This window comes from Lissotriton helveticus, chromosome 6 (assembly GCF_964261635.1).
Source record: "Lissotriton helveticus chromosome 6, aLisHel1.1, whole genome shotgun sequence".
Taxonomy (NCBI): Eukaryota; Metazoa; Chordata; class Amphibia; order Caudata; family Salamandridae; genus Lissotriton; species Lissotriton helveticus.
In genome coordinates, this window is record NC_136067.1 from 1,544,328,927 (window position 1) to 1,544,346,305 (window position 17,379).

The following is a 17,379-nucleotide window of genomic DNA, read 5'->3' on the forward strand; positions in this document are numbered from 1 at the left end:
AGATGGAGGAGAGAGGTGAATAATACTTTTAAAGAAGCGACTTACAATAGGGGACTTGAAAAAAGAGGGCTGATCTGACAGCCGCAGAAAAGCAGAAATGGCAGGCAGGAAAATTTAAGTATGAGTTCATAAGCAAACAAACGAATTAACACATTTTTTTTTGTTTTTACAGTTAAGTAAAACCAAATCAATGTAAAAAGTCAACGAAATATAGACCACGTTAAGACCTACATGATAAAACTTAGTCTTGGTTTGTAACATTTGGCCAAAACTGATTGAATCATTTTTATGCCCCTTTTTTAAGCACTTTGATACAGCTTTCATAAATCTGAGAAAGCAGCACCATCAAGCTACTAAAACAAGTGTCTCTTGCATTGTTGCTAATTCGCACTTTTAGGCAACAAAAATATGCTGCTAAAATCTTTCGATGTTCATCCAAAAAAGTTGGACAACAGCAAAGTAGGAGCCAAAGTTTCTTTCTTACATTAGCAAAAATAGTTATGGGTACTTGGCCTCTTGAATTTCCATGACTGTGTAACTTCTCCCAAAGTCAAAAAGACCAAATCGAAGTCCAATATATTGAAATTTTTTCCCAAGGTAGGGAACTTGTTGTTGCATGCGAATGTCATTTCAATCGTAACTCGGAAGTAATATCTTGGGTTTTTCATTTAAATTTAATTACATCTTCAGTAGTTGATTTAAGTCTGATCTGTTTTTTTAGCACTTTAAAAAATGTTTTATATGAAATGCCCGGCTCTAATGGTAGGTTCATATTAAGATCTTTATTAGTCTATCTGTGTATTTTAAGACAGGTTTTTTCTTTTGTTTGAACGATTCACATAGTCAAGGGATCTGCTGGCCATAAGGTGAATTTCCACAGTGATGTTTTTCTGTCTATGTTAAATTTGAGTCAGTTTGTTTTCATCCAGTTGGCTACGTCATGCAGACAGTGAACTTGGTCCTGGTGTAGTCTAGTAGCATAGCATCTTTTGCATTTTGCAGTATACCCCTGTGTCATCTATTTCATTTGAAGGACATGCTTCATGGTTCCTTACAGCCAATTCCATATCCGTCACTTATAAACTGAATAGCAGGGGTGCTAATATTGAGCCTTAATTGAAGACGTTCTTTTAAATACATTTTGCTCGTCAGTGATGAAGTGCTGCTCAGCTTAAGTTGCACACCATAACATTGTACCGGTTTTGATGTGCTACCGTGATGTTTATTTATCACATTTGTATTTTATTTATTTTAGTTTTTTTTTATTTTTAAATATAAAGCCTATGTGGATGGCAATCCTTTCTCTCTAAAGAAGCAAAGTATACTGTTAAATATGATGGAGTGAAGAGGTAATAGATGTACGCTGTGAGACAAAGGTCCTTTTTGTAATAGTAGGGTAAGAAAGGTAGAATTAAGGGAGAAATACCTATAGTAATGGTGTTTGTTACATAACTTGCATCTTTGATGCCTTGAACACAATTCCCCCTTTTTTACAACATTGATGGTCTTTTTTCTTCTTATTTGTTAGGCAGTGATTATCCCACCAGGGATTATGAATATTGATTGTGGGAACGTATCCCTCTGCTCACATATACGACTTTTGGTGCACTAAACTGACCTGGTAAGTCCTTAATAGGGATATTCAAATTACAGTTTTTTCTTTTTGGATTAGTTTGTAGGTACTAACCTTTATAGCATTGGTTGTTTTAGGTTACCCCGCTTTTTGGTTTGCTAAATGTTGGTTCTAACAAAAAGTAACCTGTACTGTTTACTACTGGTGTTGAGTTAAATATAGATTTCGGCTGATTGACTATTTATTTACTCAGCATATGGATTGCCTAATGATACCTACTATGGAGTCCCTTTGTCTGATTAATGAGGTGTAGGTGATCTGCATTGACTCCATCATAATTAGTATCTCCTTCCCGTGTTGGGTCCATCAGTATATGAACTTCTCTGTATGTGTGCTTTTTTAAATACATTTTAAAAATAAAAAAATAAATATATATAGGAGTTGCGATTATTAAGAAACGCTAAAAGACAACAAACTTATGGTCCCTAAGTCTTTTTGAGTGTTGTGTTTTTGAATAGGTATGTTGTTATTAAGGATACATGTTTTGTACATGTCGTATTTAAGTATTCTTGTATTATTTTAAGAATTTGTATCTATGTCCGTCAGTCAAGTGATATGATTTTTTGTCTTATATCTGTTTTATGGTACTCTGTTTACAGCCCTGAAGAAGTTCTCTTGGCTTGTTGCCGAATTGAACGAAACGCGTTGGCTGCCTTTTTGTGAAATCTTATTTGGATTTGAAAATAAAGGATTTAAAGGAATTATATAAAAGACTGAAAAGGTTTTTTTGTTCAAGTGCACTGCTCTTTTAGAAATACATGCTGCTCAGCTTTACTTGAATCCAATTATTGAAGTAGAATGCAATAACTTCCTGTAGCAAAATGTTTGGGTCTAATGTTACAATTCAACTTTTTCCATGGATTTCAGATAGATGTAAAAATTCAAATGATGCGACACACTAAAAAGAAATATAATGTTTCCTGTGTCAACCTACTCCTATAGGAAATGTAGGGACCTTGAAATTATTCTAAATATACATACACATTTATATCTATCACTAAACTAATGTGCTAAACTGTTTTATATGTGTACTCTATCCACCATATGACTGTAAAAGTTTTCACCTAGGAAGCTTTCAAACAGACTAAGCTTAGCTAATCCTAGCTATTATTTTGTAAATCTAAATGAGATTGAAAAGTTTCCAGGTCAAATCAGAGGTTCATACAGGATACAGTTGTATATTTTATTCCAATATCAAAATGTTGTACAACTAATACCCTGAGGCCCTCACATATGCCAGTGTTTTTTTCCAGCTGTGTGGACCTAGAAGCATAATTTGGATAAAAGCCATATATTCAGAAAATTCATTTTAAATATCATCTAAAACGGTACTAAAATAGCATGGATGGCAGGTAGGAAGGACTAGTTCCCACTGTTAGGAACACATATATTACTTACTTGCTTGTTTCTAAATCAGCTGTCGGCTGCGATATTTGAGGGCAAATAATGCTGGGTCCAAATTCATCTTTGGGTTTGGTGTGTCCTGAACTTGTTATCTCTGCCATTCTGTTAGTGTGCTGCACATTCATCTGGTGTTTCATTGGAGATAAATCATCATCTGAATCACTTACAGAAACTGTAAGATCACTGCTACTGTCTAAACTTTCATTATCCAATAGCTCTGTATGTTCTTGAGGCAAGACAACCTTCAGGCCTAGGCCACTTCCTGCAACAGAATTAAGTAAGGGTTAAATGCGACTCCATCTTAATAATTTCCAAATGCGTATTATACTTTGATTGTGTCGACATTAAAAAAAAACGGATTAATTTACAAACATTGTGTTTTACTTGTTAAGGTTATACAGTTCACTGGCAAAGCAATGTGCATCCCTATATATCCATCATCAGCACTGCACAAAGAAGCATAGTGGGAAATACTTTTGCTGTAAGGAGAGCCAAGGTCGATACAAATTAGCAACGGTTAAAAATGCACGCAAAGGCATGAGAGTCACTCACCACAGCTATTTAAAACAAATTCACAAGAAGTGATACTATTCAGTGATAGTGGTAAGAACATGCAATGAACACAAGCACGTTATGCAGTCACTTGTCTGTGTAAGTTACTAAGTGGGAAGGGAGCTGGAATAACTATAGCTAGGGTGGGTCAGAACTAAACTGGGATACGGCCTCCTCCGAGTCCTGAGGGAGGCCCTGAAAGCTGTGGGAATATGACTGAAAAACAATTCCTGGAGGGCTCACATTGGTCTGAAGAATTTGGCCAGACATTTGTAAGGTAGTAAGCTTCCTTCAGGTAGCTTTGATTCACCTAGTGTCATACATGAGGGAAAGGTGCAGGGGAGAGCAGGGGGTGGAACTGGGTATCATGGGAAGGCCTCTCTGTGGAGACTACTGTTATTTCTCAGAATGAAAAGGATTACAATCATTCTGAGTTGGATTGTCGCCCGATCTCATCTGACATAGAATATATGAAATGTGTAGAGTTTGCTGCAGCGCAGATGAGGTTAGTTGTGACAGCTGGGCAATTTTTAAATGCAAGACTGGGCAATGCAGACACTTTCCAGAGCAACCCAAATAATCATTTAGACAGAGTGCTTGGCTGAATAAACAACTGGACTTGCAAAGGTTTTCAGTTCTCTGTGTATTTCTGGCACATTTAATTTTGTAACAGAAAACCTAGAATAGACACATTCTGAAGAACGAGTTTATGATCAGAAGAGGGATTGCCTTCAACAACCCACTATAGTTTCTTGTAAACATAAACCAATCCATACTGATTCAGTATGAGTACTTAATTTTCCTGGCCTTTGCTTTATTCCCACGAGAAAGAACTGGTGCTTCCTCATAGTGAAGTGTACAAAGTAGGACGTAACAAAGTAGCTCTTCTTACAAAGATTTCTGGCGTTGGTTGTTGCATTACAACACTGCCCATGAGAGATAGGCCGGTTATAATGATCCCCAAGACAAGTACTTTTCCTTCAATTGTAAAACACCAACAACAAGCCTTACAGAATTGAGAACAGGCTTTACTTGTGACAGTATTGTGCTACCGAATCCTGAATCAAGTGAATAAAAGCAGCACTGAATTCTATAGGTAGATGCCAGGAATGTCATGCTAATCCATGCCATACATAGGCCTATAAAATATGTGCAGGTATTACTGGGGAAGACGTCGGCTGGGGAGAAGTCTTTACCAAAGGACCAAGGTCAATATTGGACAGAAAACTGCACAGTAATGCTTTAGATGTCCTCATCAGTCCTTTCCGTTTCACAGTTTATCAGAGGAAAATATTAATAATTCAGCGGTGCTCAAGACAGACAATATATCAGCATTAAGATACATGAACCACATGGTGAAAAACACGATTTAGACTCAAACTCTCTTCTTTGATTTACAAATGTCACAGGAGTGCTTTAAGAACATCAAATAGATCTCAACTTTAGCAAGAGTTGTGCCCTCTTGCATGTTATTATTGACATGTATATCACTGAACGGGTACACTTTGTATGAGTAAGATTGCTGATGATACGAGGGCATCCCTTTCCCCACACACCCCCTAACCCCACCTCTTTTATGCCTAAATCCTTGGTCGGACCGCGTGGAAGTTAGATGTATGTACCATTAGATGGAATGGTCACAATCATAGATTTGCATTCCAGAATGTGTTAAAACGCTAATAAAGAATTGAAATATAAAAAAAAAAAGTTGTGTCCTTGCAAACTGAACCTGTTCTCAAGAGAGTGGATGCTCAGCTCGTGCACTTTTACAGATGGCAGCTTGATCAAGAGGCAATGGGTGTGCATCTTCAGGCTTGAAATCAGGGATCTCAGTAAGCTTCACTAACCTTTTGATCCTCTATTCCATCGAAACATATCTGGAATAGTATTTGGGGCACATGTCAGGCCAGTTTAAGCTTAGAGCTCAACAATATGTATTTATTAAAATGTTTGGCACATAACTAGCGTGTTTCCTTTGGACACCTTCAGATCACATGGGATCAGCCAGCCTGCACAGAATGAGCAAGGTGACAAACCCATGCCTTTGACAATGCTCTTTCTGGTGGATACTCTAACTGCAGATTACTCACCATAAGAATATCCACAGGCATCAGACTGGATCTAGAATCTTTCACAGCAGTGCTTCTGTGTGCCGCTAAACTGCCAACATCAGATTCTTACTGGTCTCTTTCTGCACAATTGGACAACAAAATAGTTGGCAATATCAGTGAGCAGACCTCTAATTTGGGAACTTTTCAGATTATACAAGGCCACTCCACACAACGGGGTGGCAGGGGGATAGTGAGGAATCAGTGGTGAGACAGAGTGTCCACAGAAAAAGTGTAACAGAAAGTAGCTTTACCACAGCAGTACCTTCCAAGGTGGAGGGTCTGCCTGTGGAGTGGTTTTAGACTAGAAACTCCTGCAGGGCTGCATGGGCGAAATGCCCTTCCCATACGACCCTTCTGTAAAGGTAGTAGTGCTCTGTGAATGTGTGCACTGTTGCAGCATGACAGACGTCAAGGAGAGGCACTTTGCGTGGAAATGCAGTGGTGGCAGCCTTGGCCCTGGTGAATTGGGCCCTCGAACCTACTGGAAGCTGCTTTTTGGCCAATGAGTAGAATATTTTAATATAGATGTCCACCATGAGAATTTCCTTTTCAGCACTCCTAACCTTTCTCTACTACAGAAAACAACACAAAAAGCTGATTGTCCAACTGATGATCTTTGTGCAATCACTTTAAAAACTTTAAACTCTTTTGGGGTCCAGCCAGCTAATGGAATCTCTACTCTTTGGAGGAGGTGAGGCGGGCGAAGAATGCTGAGAGGGTGATGGATTCTCCAATGTGAAAAGGAGTCACTACTTTCAGCAAGGTGGCTGCCCAACTCTTCATCCCCAGTTTGTCCAAACAAATGGTGGTTTAATGAGATTTCAGTATGGCATTCAGTGTTCCACAGTCAAGGGCCTTGATCTTTATTGCATATACCACCTGTGGAATCCAACTGAATCTGGGCTGCCTGACTGAATGGCTCGTTCTTAGCTTTTTTAATTTGAATAATGGTGAACTTAAGACTGGGGCTCGTCGTAATTGAATAATGCACAGATGTTGATGCATACAGCTGGGAGCCAGTAAAGTGCATTCAGAGTTATGGTAAAATGTTCTTCAAACAGGCTCAAGCTCTCTATAGTCTTTCTTGCATTTTAACCTCTTGGTACCCACTCAGTTAAGGGTAGGCCTGGAAAATGTATCAGAGCGTTATTAATACAGAACCAAGCACAGCTTTTTCTGTGCATGTGCAAGGCTGCACGTGTAGCTAAGACGACTTGTCTTGTGCATCTCCCTCAGTTTACTCTTTAAAAGGAACCTATCAGAATGGTGGAATTCTCCCACAACAGAGGAGTAAGCTATAAGGAAGAGCAGAGAGCTTATATATTAGACACAACAGTCACATTTCAAGTAACTTTATCATACTCCTACATCTCTTCTCTCTATTACTCCCAGCTCTGTTTAAATTAGACAGCAACAGAGTAGAAGGTGAGGAGAAGAAAGGCAGCATGGGGCACTCAACCGTTAAGCAGAGAGATTAAACAAACATAATTGCACATTGACTCGTTGAGGAAACCTTGCAAGCGTATTGCTTACAGAATGCCAGCTACTCACCTTCCATCTTTCACAGAGACATGCCTAAAAAAAGGCACCAATGACTCCTTCACTTGGGTTTAAGTATTAAAAGTAAGAAGTGCCTCCTTTGAGTTACAGTAAAGAGATAACTGTAGCGAATCCATATGACAATGGTGTATTTAGAAGTAGCTCTTCTTGTGTATAAAACCTGAATGTAACAAACGCTGATCAATGCTTTAAACAGTGGCTCTGTACAGATAGAAATGAAGGGTTAAGTTATATAAAACATCTACAGCCAAAGAATAGTGATGGAGCAGGGAAAGACTAGAAGCTAATCTCCACTATTAAATTCAGACATCATTGGGATGAAGTGTATGTGTGTGCCCTGAGTATCCTCTGTGTTATGGAGGAAAACTGTCTATATGGTTCAAAATCATATAAGGCTCCTAGCTTGCTTATTAATCTTGCCAGAGAAAACAAGGATAAACACTGCTTCAATGACAGTCACAATAAGTTATTAGTTCGAAATAGTTTCTGAATTGTGCATGACATGGGTGAAGTTCCACTTGTAAATAACCATTCGTGTCAGGCGAGAACCGATATCTTGACTGGCAAGTTTTTAAGGCTTAAATGTTGCCCGCATTTTGAACCTTTTTTTGATCGAATTACCCCTCTGGAGTCAAAATCTTTGTTTATCCGTTTTAGAGTAGAGACCTACCAACTTAAGCGAAATGGAAAAAAGTGGGCGAAACGCTTGGAGAGTGCACCCATTTGTTGTAACATCTTGGAAACTGAGGCTCATTTTCTATTGTTTTGAAACAAATATAAAATCCCAAGAGCAGGATGGATTTTCTCACAATATTGTAATCTTGGCGTAAGCCGGCATATGGTGGTATTACGCTTACTAAAATCTGATACACCAGAATCAATAGTATTTGCACTATCGTGATTCCTCAAGTGGGCATGGTCTATAAGATCTGGCTTGATGTAAGCTTGGGGCAGAGATGACCCTCTTGTACTTAGCCCATAGATCGCATGGTGGGGTTAGCTATCAGATGTTTTATTATGACAGTTGGTGACCGAATTAGGATTTGAGTCTTACTACTATCTAGCTGATTTTGTTTTGCCTTGTTGCACTAACCACTTTAGAGCTGTGTGATGCTTTAACTGGGCAAGTGTGCCAATGAAATTGAATCTCCCTTGGTAAGTATTTTTAAACGATTATGTTAGCTGCTCTGAGGCAGTAGTCACTTTTGAGTTGTATGATTCTTTAATCTTCAATCAAGCAAGAGTGCAAATGAAAAAGATTTTTGACTGTTTAAATCTGGCTACATCTTGTGATTACTGTATTTGATTTGCCTGATCTGTAACCTAGATTTCTGAATTTGAGGAAGCAACTCGAATAGTGTTTAGCTCTTGGACTCTCGCACAAAAGCTATTTTTGGCAACTGACAACCCTGGTTTTTGTGTATGTTGTCTTTTACTTTGCAACAACGCTAGACATTGTAGGCCGGTGTCCATTGGACTTATCTCCCAGTTGGGCAATGAGTATTTGATTCTTCTTTTTAATCAGTTGTTTTTATGATGTTTTTTGATTTTATAATGCTTGTGCTGTACTTTTGAGGTTGCTTGACCTTTTCCATGCTCATGACAAGCTGGGCTCGTCATGAAGCACGGTGCTCCTGATGAGCTCAGCTCGTCATGAGCTGTGGAACGCTCACACGCGGGGATAATTCCCCTGCTGTGCTGGGCGTTCCACGGGAGCCGGTGCACCTGTGACAAGCTCAGCTCGTCATGAGCACAGGAGCGCCATGAGCATGCGGGCGCTGTGCGCGCCCCCTCCCCCCAGCACAGCGGGGGAATTACCCGGGCAGCGAAGGGGTTATGACCAAAATAAAGTAATTTTATGATTATGAACCATTCCTTTAAGAAGGAATAAATTCAACAGGGCAAAATAGTAATTTGATGGTGTTATTGGATATTGGAGGCAGAATACAATGACCAAGCCCACCTTGTAGGTTGTGTCCCATACCATATAGATCGAACAAGTATCAACCTGCACATCTGACTCTGCAGGATGTCTATAGAATGACAAAACCCCATCCAGGTTAGGAGATTTATCACCATAGGCAGAGCACAGAGTCAACATTTCACCCATTTGCTTTTGTACTGTATCCTATCAGTAGCTTGCCTGAAAGCAACCAGAACATTATGTCTAACAGACTAAAGGCTGAGTTAGAAGCAGAACCTCAAGCCAATCAACTGTAAGAAGGATTGGATGAGGCTCAATTCATCCATGAGTAAAAGGTTCTCATTAAGAGGAAGCAAGATAGCCTCCCAGCTGAGGCAATGCACAATGTTTGAAAAACAGACTTGGCAGGGCCATTCTGGGTCACTACAATGAACAAGCTCTAGAGACTGCTTTTGATCTTTTAGAGGACCGTCAGAACCAAGCAATCTGAGGCAAAGACATGCAGGACCTTCCTAACAACACCAAAACGATATGATTCCTAGAAGGAAATTCTGTGATATTTTCAGTTTAGCTGATCACTCCCAGGACTCAAATAAGGAGTTAAGCACAGTCTGGATTGAGTTCCCACTAATGTGGTGAGGTCTGACAAAGGTAAAGAATATCTGACCTGTGACTAAGGACTCCTATCATCTGAGAGATCAAATAAATGTATGCCGTGACATTGTCCATCCTCTCAGTGAAACTGCTGCCAGACAACAAAGTGGCTTTTTTTCAGATACACAGAGGTTCCTGTGTTGCTGGTGTGTCTCATTACCACCATGGGTCTGACAAATGGAAGAAAGGACTTAAAATCCAAGAAACTACAATGAGGTACAGGAAAATTCGCCTACCTTTAGCAGGGTACTCAAGAAGTGCAAATTAATATCCAATTCCAATACAGATGACCAGTTTGAGACCCTATATCTGGTTTAAAAAAATCCTCATCTTCACTTTCTTAGTTATCTGGATAAAAGTGTTTATTTATATAATCTAAAACATCTTACAGTGAGTCGGCTCTACAAACGCAAGTTTGGTAACCAGCAACACGGTTACATCAACGAGATGCAGCAAAGGAACAATATCAGAGCAGATGGTCGTGGGGAACACTTTCCCCAAGACATTGATGTGACGCAACACCACCACCATTGTGGTCTTTCAGACATAAATGCAGAATCTCATATTGCTCAGTCCTTGAAAATGGGTCACAGGGGACAGGCCTGTTTATTGTAGCTAGGGAAGTAGCGAGATACAGGTTGTAGGTTTAAACAAAGAGGATAAAGATGCTGATGTTGTGGGGCAACTGATTAAGAGTTTTTTCTTGTCACACATTTCCAACGTAGATTTATTGACTACATTATGTGACTCGTGCAGTGAGAAGGGCAATTATATTGATGCCAAAAAACACATAGAATAAATTCTCAATCTCTTGTCGGAAAAATGTTTTTGATCTCTGTAGATCAACAAAGGTGAATACAATCAGAGGTTTCTGCTTCGGGAGTAAAGGTATACTTTTCAGGTAGAATAACATTAACGGTCTGGTCGAGCACAAAGTTTGAAGTAGATAAGATTACTGTTGATGTCCCATTCGCAATTTTTCACTGCAAGTTCTCGCTGATAGTCAAGCAATTACAACTTTTAGAATTTCAAGACTGCTGCCAGTTATGCTGAGCTGGTGACAGCATCCCATTGACAAGTGATAGCCCCATCAGTCTGTAGATTTTAGGTTCATTTTGACAATATGCAATATCTGCTCTTGGTGAATGTCAAAACAAACACCAATTTAACTTATTCGGCGTCAGTGTCAATTAATCTGATTTTCTTTCAAACTTAAAAGCAGAATAAATTGTCTGGTTGATACCAAAATATTTATACTGCTGAGGAATAATTTAAAAAAATTAAAATCGCTTTTCATTTGTCTTTGATTTCGTGACTGTTCACCACATCTTTCAAGTTATAGTTTTCTGTTAATATAGCATACATGATGTAATGCCTTTACATAGTTCCAGTTCTAAAAAAGGGAGAATTCAAATAATCCATAACATTTTGGACACATTATGATGCACAAACACTCATCCAGCTAGCACGTGCATGCACACACAGTGAGTACTCGATTCCACACCCATTGTATGCATTTGAAAACCACGGTCTGTCACCAAGAAAAGTTCAACATGGTGGCAACATGTGAGGATAAGGAACCCAAGAGAACTTTCATGGCTTTGTTACAAACTGCAATTCATAAGTCGGCACAGGTACGATCACAGACTTTAAAGTAAAGTAAATACATTCTAGAAAGTGAATATAAGCTCTCTGCACATTTCTCATACCTCCCCCGGCCTCAGGATTATCTGATGGTCGTTCACTGAAGGAATCCGGCGCCCCGGGAAATAATTCTGGATGGCTCGGTTCAAATCTTTCTTCATTAATGGCTGGCTTTTCACGCGCCAACACCTTTTCAACTTTGCTGCTAGGATTGTAATATTTTAAATCCTTGTTTCTGTTCTCCGGGCTTAATCTCTCATGTAACTGGCTGCCGAGTTTAGCAGATTGCTCATCTTCCATTGAATGACTTCGATTACTTGTAACACTTTCTAGGTCTGCGCTGTGAGTCGGCTCGTGCTCAGATGATATGCTTGATGAGATAGATGCCTTTTTTCTAATCTGGAGGGATGTCTTCCCATCTATTTTGTCAGCCTTATTTAAGCACTGCATATCGCCATTAGTTTGTATTACACATCTGTCTGTCAGGCTGCTGCTCTCTGCTGCCTGTCTGCATGCATTTGGGTCATAAATTGAAAAGCTCTTTGTGGGCTGGGGAGATTTGTGCTCTGTGCTGAAATGTTCAATGCTTGAGCTGTCGGACATTTGGCGGCTCATAAAGATTGTTGCTGGATGATATGATCCCCTTGACAGGCTTGCTTTAATTCCTGCCTGTTTTTCAGCCTGTAGCACCTGAAAACAGAGATCGAGGACATTTAAAATCCGCTTTGGCAATGCAAATAGTTTTCTTGTACACACACATATGATATAGTACTCACATGGGCCAGCTAGGGTGCAATTATGAACGAGTCTGTAAGTATTCACGAAAAATCCCCAAAATGATGATGATACTTTAAAAAATGTAAAAAACGAAAAAGGGTCCATCCCCACATTGGCTGCCTTTGGCCATGCGCTGCGTAGATTGGCCACAATTGGCTGGTTGTGCACAGGGCTTGGTCAATGGCTGCACACCGAATGCAATCATGGCCTTACGATATTTATACCAATATGTACAGCACCTTAGAGCACAGCCTCCTTATATAATAACACCCTCAAAATCAATAAATATTCCGGGTCGTCACATTAATAGGATTGTGATATGTAATCTCATCTAAAGTTCATCTATGCCGTTTGTAATTGCATCTGCCACCACAAAATTGAGCAAGTTATGGACTGTATCCCCAATTGAGATTTTCAATGGAATTTAAGTTTTCAAATCATAACTTCTTTCTAATTATGTTTTGAGTGAACTCTGGAGTTTTTTTTAAACATGACCGAAGGTGTTATATCAACACTAACCATATTTTCACTTTGACTGAAGTTTTTTCAGTGTTCGCCCCTTCGTAGGAGGTGAAGAGCAAACATAATAGTTGGCATTCATTGAATAAGGCTTAACTTCTGCGTGTGTATGTGTGTGTGTGTGGGTGGGTGTGTGTGTGTGTGTGTGTGTGTGCGTGTGTGTATAAACACATTAGGGTGCATGTAAAAATGAAACATTAATTAATTATTCAATGAATGGTTGTGATCCAATTGCCCCCTTGCTTTAATTTCCCATGAAGTGGCTAAATAATTATCTGCAGAATTTTCACCATAATATTACAACTTCGGATTGCATTCAGGAGTAAAAAAACTAAATAAAGATGACCAATCGCATTACATTCCTTAGCAATTCCAAAACAAAAAAAACTGAGACGGTTGTATTTTTCCAGTGATATGTTTTGCACCCGAAATTTTAAAGTTAATGTGATTGCTATATATGTATTTTTTACTTCATGTCACCCAAAAATGTTTTTGGGGCAATGACTAGGCACACCATGCAATCCACAAATGGAACATCACCCAACGCCTAACCCTTGAATACACACATACTGACATTCCCTCAAGGTCATCATCTTTTAAGACTACATCCTTCCATCCTCACTCACCAAAGCCCTCACGGAACACATTTTAGCACCTTATTAAGCATCCTCAATGCATCAAGCTCAAGTGATCCTGCCACCCCTCAAACTGCCTGAGAAAAACACCTCAACACTGCCAAGCTGAGCAATTACAAACCTATTCCTATCACCCTTCCTCGGATAAAGTCACACGAGCATCCCCTCTTCCACCTTAGGAATAACTACAAATCCCAAATTTCTCCCAACTTCCACTGTGACTCCAGGCTACGCTTCAGCAATGAAAACCACCAACATCCAGGGAGCAAATGATGCCCTATTCATACTGAACAGTTGTGTTCCCTGCCTGTTTGCTCAATGAGAATCTCAGCAACCTCTGCTATAAAGGACCATAAATAATTGTGGAGGGAAATATAAGGTACAGTTACTTCCCAATTCTCCATCTTCTTTGCTGAGAGACACAAATTAATCAAATAGAATCCTCCAGGTACCCTAATGTGACAGTCACTTTTAGAATCATGCCAATGATATTTACTGTCACCCACCATCTTCAATTTATACAAGGAGCAAATGAGTGTCTTTCTACACAATCAAGAGTTTCACAATTCGCCATCCTGACATCACTGAGCTATACCTAAAAGAATAATCCACTAAAGACATCCTGCAGTTAATTTCATGCCGTTCACTCATTGACCAGAAATGCAGGACCCATTACGCTATCCGGTTTCTGCACTTCTTGAGAGCACTGAAGTAACAGTTGAGGACAAACACTGATTCTGCAGGGCAAAAGCATAAAATTCCCAATCCTAGGTTCAAAGGGGATGTGTTTCCCTTTATAGGGCAAGGGTCGTTCTCCTTAGTATGGGCAGGTGACGGAGTTTGTGTGATACTGAAGTAAGACTGCATGATTTACAACTCCGAGACTCCATATCCTTCCTAATCAGACTGGTTCCTCCTTCCTGAAAATTCAGAAGGTAGTTCAAAATTCAGCATTTGAAGCAAAATCTACTGGGCAATCAACCACCTGTGTAAAAGTTGCACACCTACCTTCATAAACACTTGAAAACAAAGGATCCAATCCTTTCCAATCTTTCCTTTGATTGCTCACAGAATGCTCGTCCCTTGGATTGGACTGATCACTTTGCAGTCCATTTCGCCCTATCTGATATCAAACTGCCTATCTTGAATAGACAGGGTAAGGGCGAATTAGTCCATAGATGGGGTAAATTGGATATCTTAAAATTTAACCAGTGTCTTTTTGATACTCGCCCCCTGAATGACGAAGCTCTTCTTAAAGACTTGAACTTGGCAGTTGCATCCTGGCTTACGAACGCTGTAAACATTGTGCTTCCATCTACTCCGAGACTTTCTAAACTCCATCGATGTCCGGCCCCTTGGTTCTCGCCTGATTTAAAGGCTTTGAGAACTAATTGTAAAGCCTTGGAAAGAAAATGGAGGCGCACCTATTCTGCTTCTCGAAAGATCGTCTATAAAGAAGCATTGAAGGGATATCACTCGAGGTGTAAAGAGGCAAGAGCTACGTACACGTCAAAGATAGTGTCGCAAGCTCAGAATTGCCCTCGCACTTTATTTACAGTGGTAAAAAAATTGACCGGCGCTGATGCTCTACCGACCCCTCCTGTCTTGGAAGAAGGCCAATGTAACTCCATTGCGGAATTTTTTATCACCAAAGTTGAGCGAATCAACAACTCTATGAGTGCTTCCAATATAGCAACTCAGTCTCAACTGGGATGCGTGACTACAATAGCACCCCTATCCCCAAGGGTAATGATTACTAACTGGCTCTTATTTGATGACGACTCGTTCCTTACCTGCTTGAACAGTGTAAGGTCTGGTTCACCGCGTGACCCGGTGCCTGCAAAAATCTTAAAGTTGCTCGATCTGGAATGTCGGCGCCCCCTTATGAGACTCCTGAATGCCTCCTTGAGTGAGTCTTGTGTGCCACAGGACTGGAAGCATGCGATGGTGGTCCCGCTTCTGAAAAAGACTGGTGCGGATACATCAAATCTGTCCAATTTCAGACCTATCTCCTTGTTGCCTATCTTCTCAAAGATACTGGAGAGGCATGTTAATACGCAGCTTACTCTTTTCATTGAAAATCAGGGCTTCTTACATCCGTCTCAGTCCGGTTTCCGGGCTCACTATTCTACTGAGACTGCTCTACTAGGGGTGACGGAGAGACTACGGCACGGTGTCGATCGCGGTGAAACTTCTGCTCTCATCCTGTTGGACCTGAGCGCAGCGTTCGATACCGTGTCTCATTCCATCTTATTAAACTCTCTCCGCTCCCTTGGAATAGCCGGCCCTGCACTTGCTTGGTTTGCCTCCTTTTTAAGTGAGCGCACGTTCCAAGTTGTTTCCCAGAAAGCTGCATCTACGATTTGTCCATCGGCGTATGGTGTCCCTCAGGGGTCTATTCTCAGCCCGCTGCTATTTAATATTTACATCAAGCCTCTTGCTAACATCGCAGAGGAAGCCGGGCTGACTATTTTTTCATACGCCGATGATACGCAAATCGTTTTTTCCCTCTCCAGCATTGAAGATAATAATGTGTCTGGTCTGAAAACTGGTCTGTCACTTGTGGCTGAGTGGATGCAGAAGCATCTCCTCAAGCTTAACGGTGACAAAACCGAGATCATCATCTTAGGGAAGCAGAAGGACCTTTGGGGCCCACAACATTGGCCCAGCACTATGGGCCCTACTCCTCTACCAGTCCAGGTGGTACGTAACCTGGGTTTTCTTATAGACGACAAACTGTCTATGAGGCAACAAGCCACTAAGGTGGCGGCCACCTGTTTTACTATCTTAAGATGGCTCCAAAAAATTCTCTGGATGTTACCTCATGCCACCAGGAGAACCGTAGTCCAGGCGTTAGTAACATCTCGCCTGGACTACGGCAATGTTCTCTATCTTGGTGCGGACGTCACGACCGTTAAGAAATTACAGGTCGTACAAAATTCATCAGCTCGTCTTCTTTGTAATATCCCGAGGAGGTGTTCGGCCGCGCAGGCTCTTCGTGATCTCCACTGGCTCAAGATCTCAAGTCGAATCAAATTTAAAGCCTTATGTTATCTTTTTAAAATTAAACAGGGTTCTGCCCCACCATATCTTCAAAGTCTAGTCCAACCCTATAGGCCTTGTCGTACTTTGAGATCATCAGCAAACTGTGATTACGTCATCCCTAGATTTAAGCTAGTGAGGATGGGCGGAAGATCATTTTCCCACCTTGGTCCTAAATACTGGAATGCCCTACCCGCTGCCTTGAAAACCGAGACTAATATGCTCTGTTTTCGAAAAAAACTAAAGACCCTACTATTTTAAATTACTTCCTGTATCTCTTGTAGCCAAATCCATCTGTGTCTGATGTCAGTTTTCTTCTTTAGTCTGTCCCTTGCGCCGGGAAACCCACTGCGGGTAGCTGTTGCGCATTATAAATTCTAAATAAATAAATAAATAAAATAAATAAATAAAACTAGGTATTTTATCACACAATACTACCACCTCCCAATTCTTCCACATTCCTACCATCCCCTCCGCTCGCTCTGTTAGCTCTCCAAATCACACTGTAGTTATTTTGTGCTCCGTTACTAAACACAGGTGGTGCATTAAAATGTAAAAGAAAGATGATGCTGATAATGACAGTCGGATTGGCAGACACAGACTGCAATACAATGCAAAATGATCATTATTCTCAGTGCTAAGCGTACACTTTAAAAATACCCCGAACAAAAATAGACAAACACAATAACTGAACTTCAGCCAAGTGTGTTCTTTGTCTTTCAACAAGACAGTCTTGTGAAATACATAAATATATGTTTCATTCGCATGCTCATGGCATTCCAGATGATGCCTCTGGATGTGCTTCCTCAAGCAGCCTTACAGACAAATTGAATAGTGGTCCAAGAACCGATCTCTGTAGGCCCTACGCGTCCTGAAGGAGGGGGGTCTGATGATTGCATGGCAGGCACATCCACTTCAAATTAG

At 40.4% G+C, this 17,379-nt stretch overlaps 1 protein-coding gene across 2 annotated transcripts in view; it reads right to left on the minus strand.

Moving 5' to 3' along the window:
• Positions 1-17,379, minus strand: part of KIZ (kizuna centrosomal protein) — an 824,452-nt gene that overhangs the window by 637,238 nt on the left and 169,835 nt on the right. For both annotated transcript variants that reach the window (XM_078649325.1, XM_078649324.1), the window contains exons 5-6: positions 11,548-12,172; positions 3,032-3,299 (exon numbers count right to left, since the gene is read on the minus strand). In XM_078649325.1, coding sequence (XP_078505451.1) covers positions 3,032-3,299; positions 11,548-12,172 — 893 coding nt within the window. The remainder of the gene's footprint in view (positions 1-3,031; positions 3,300-11,547; positions 12,173-17,379) is intronic.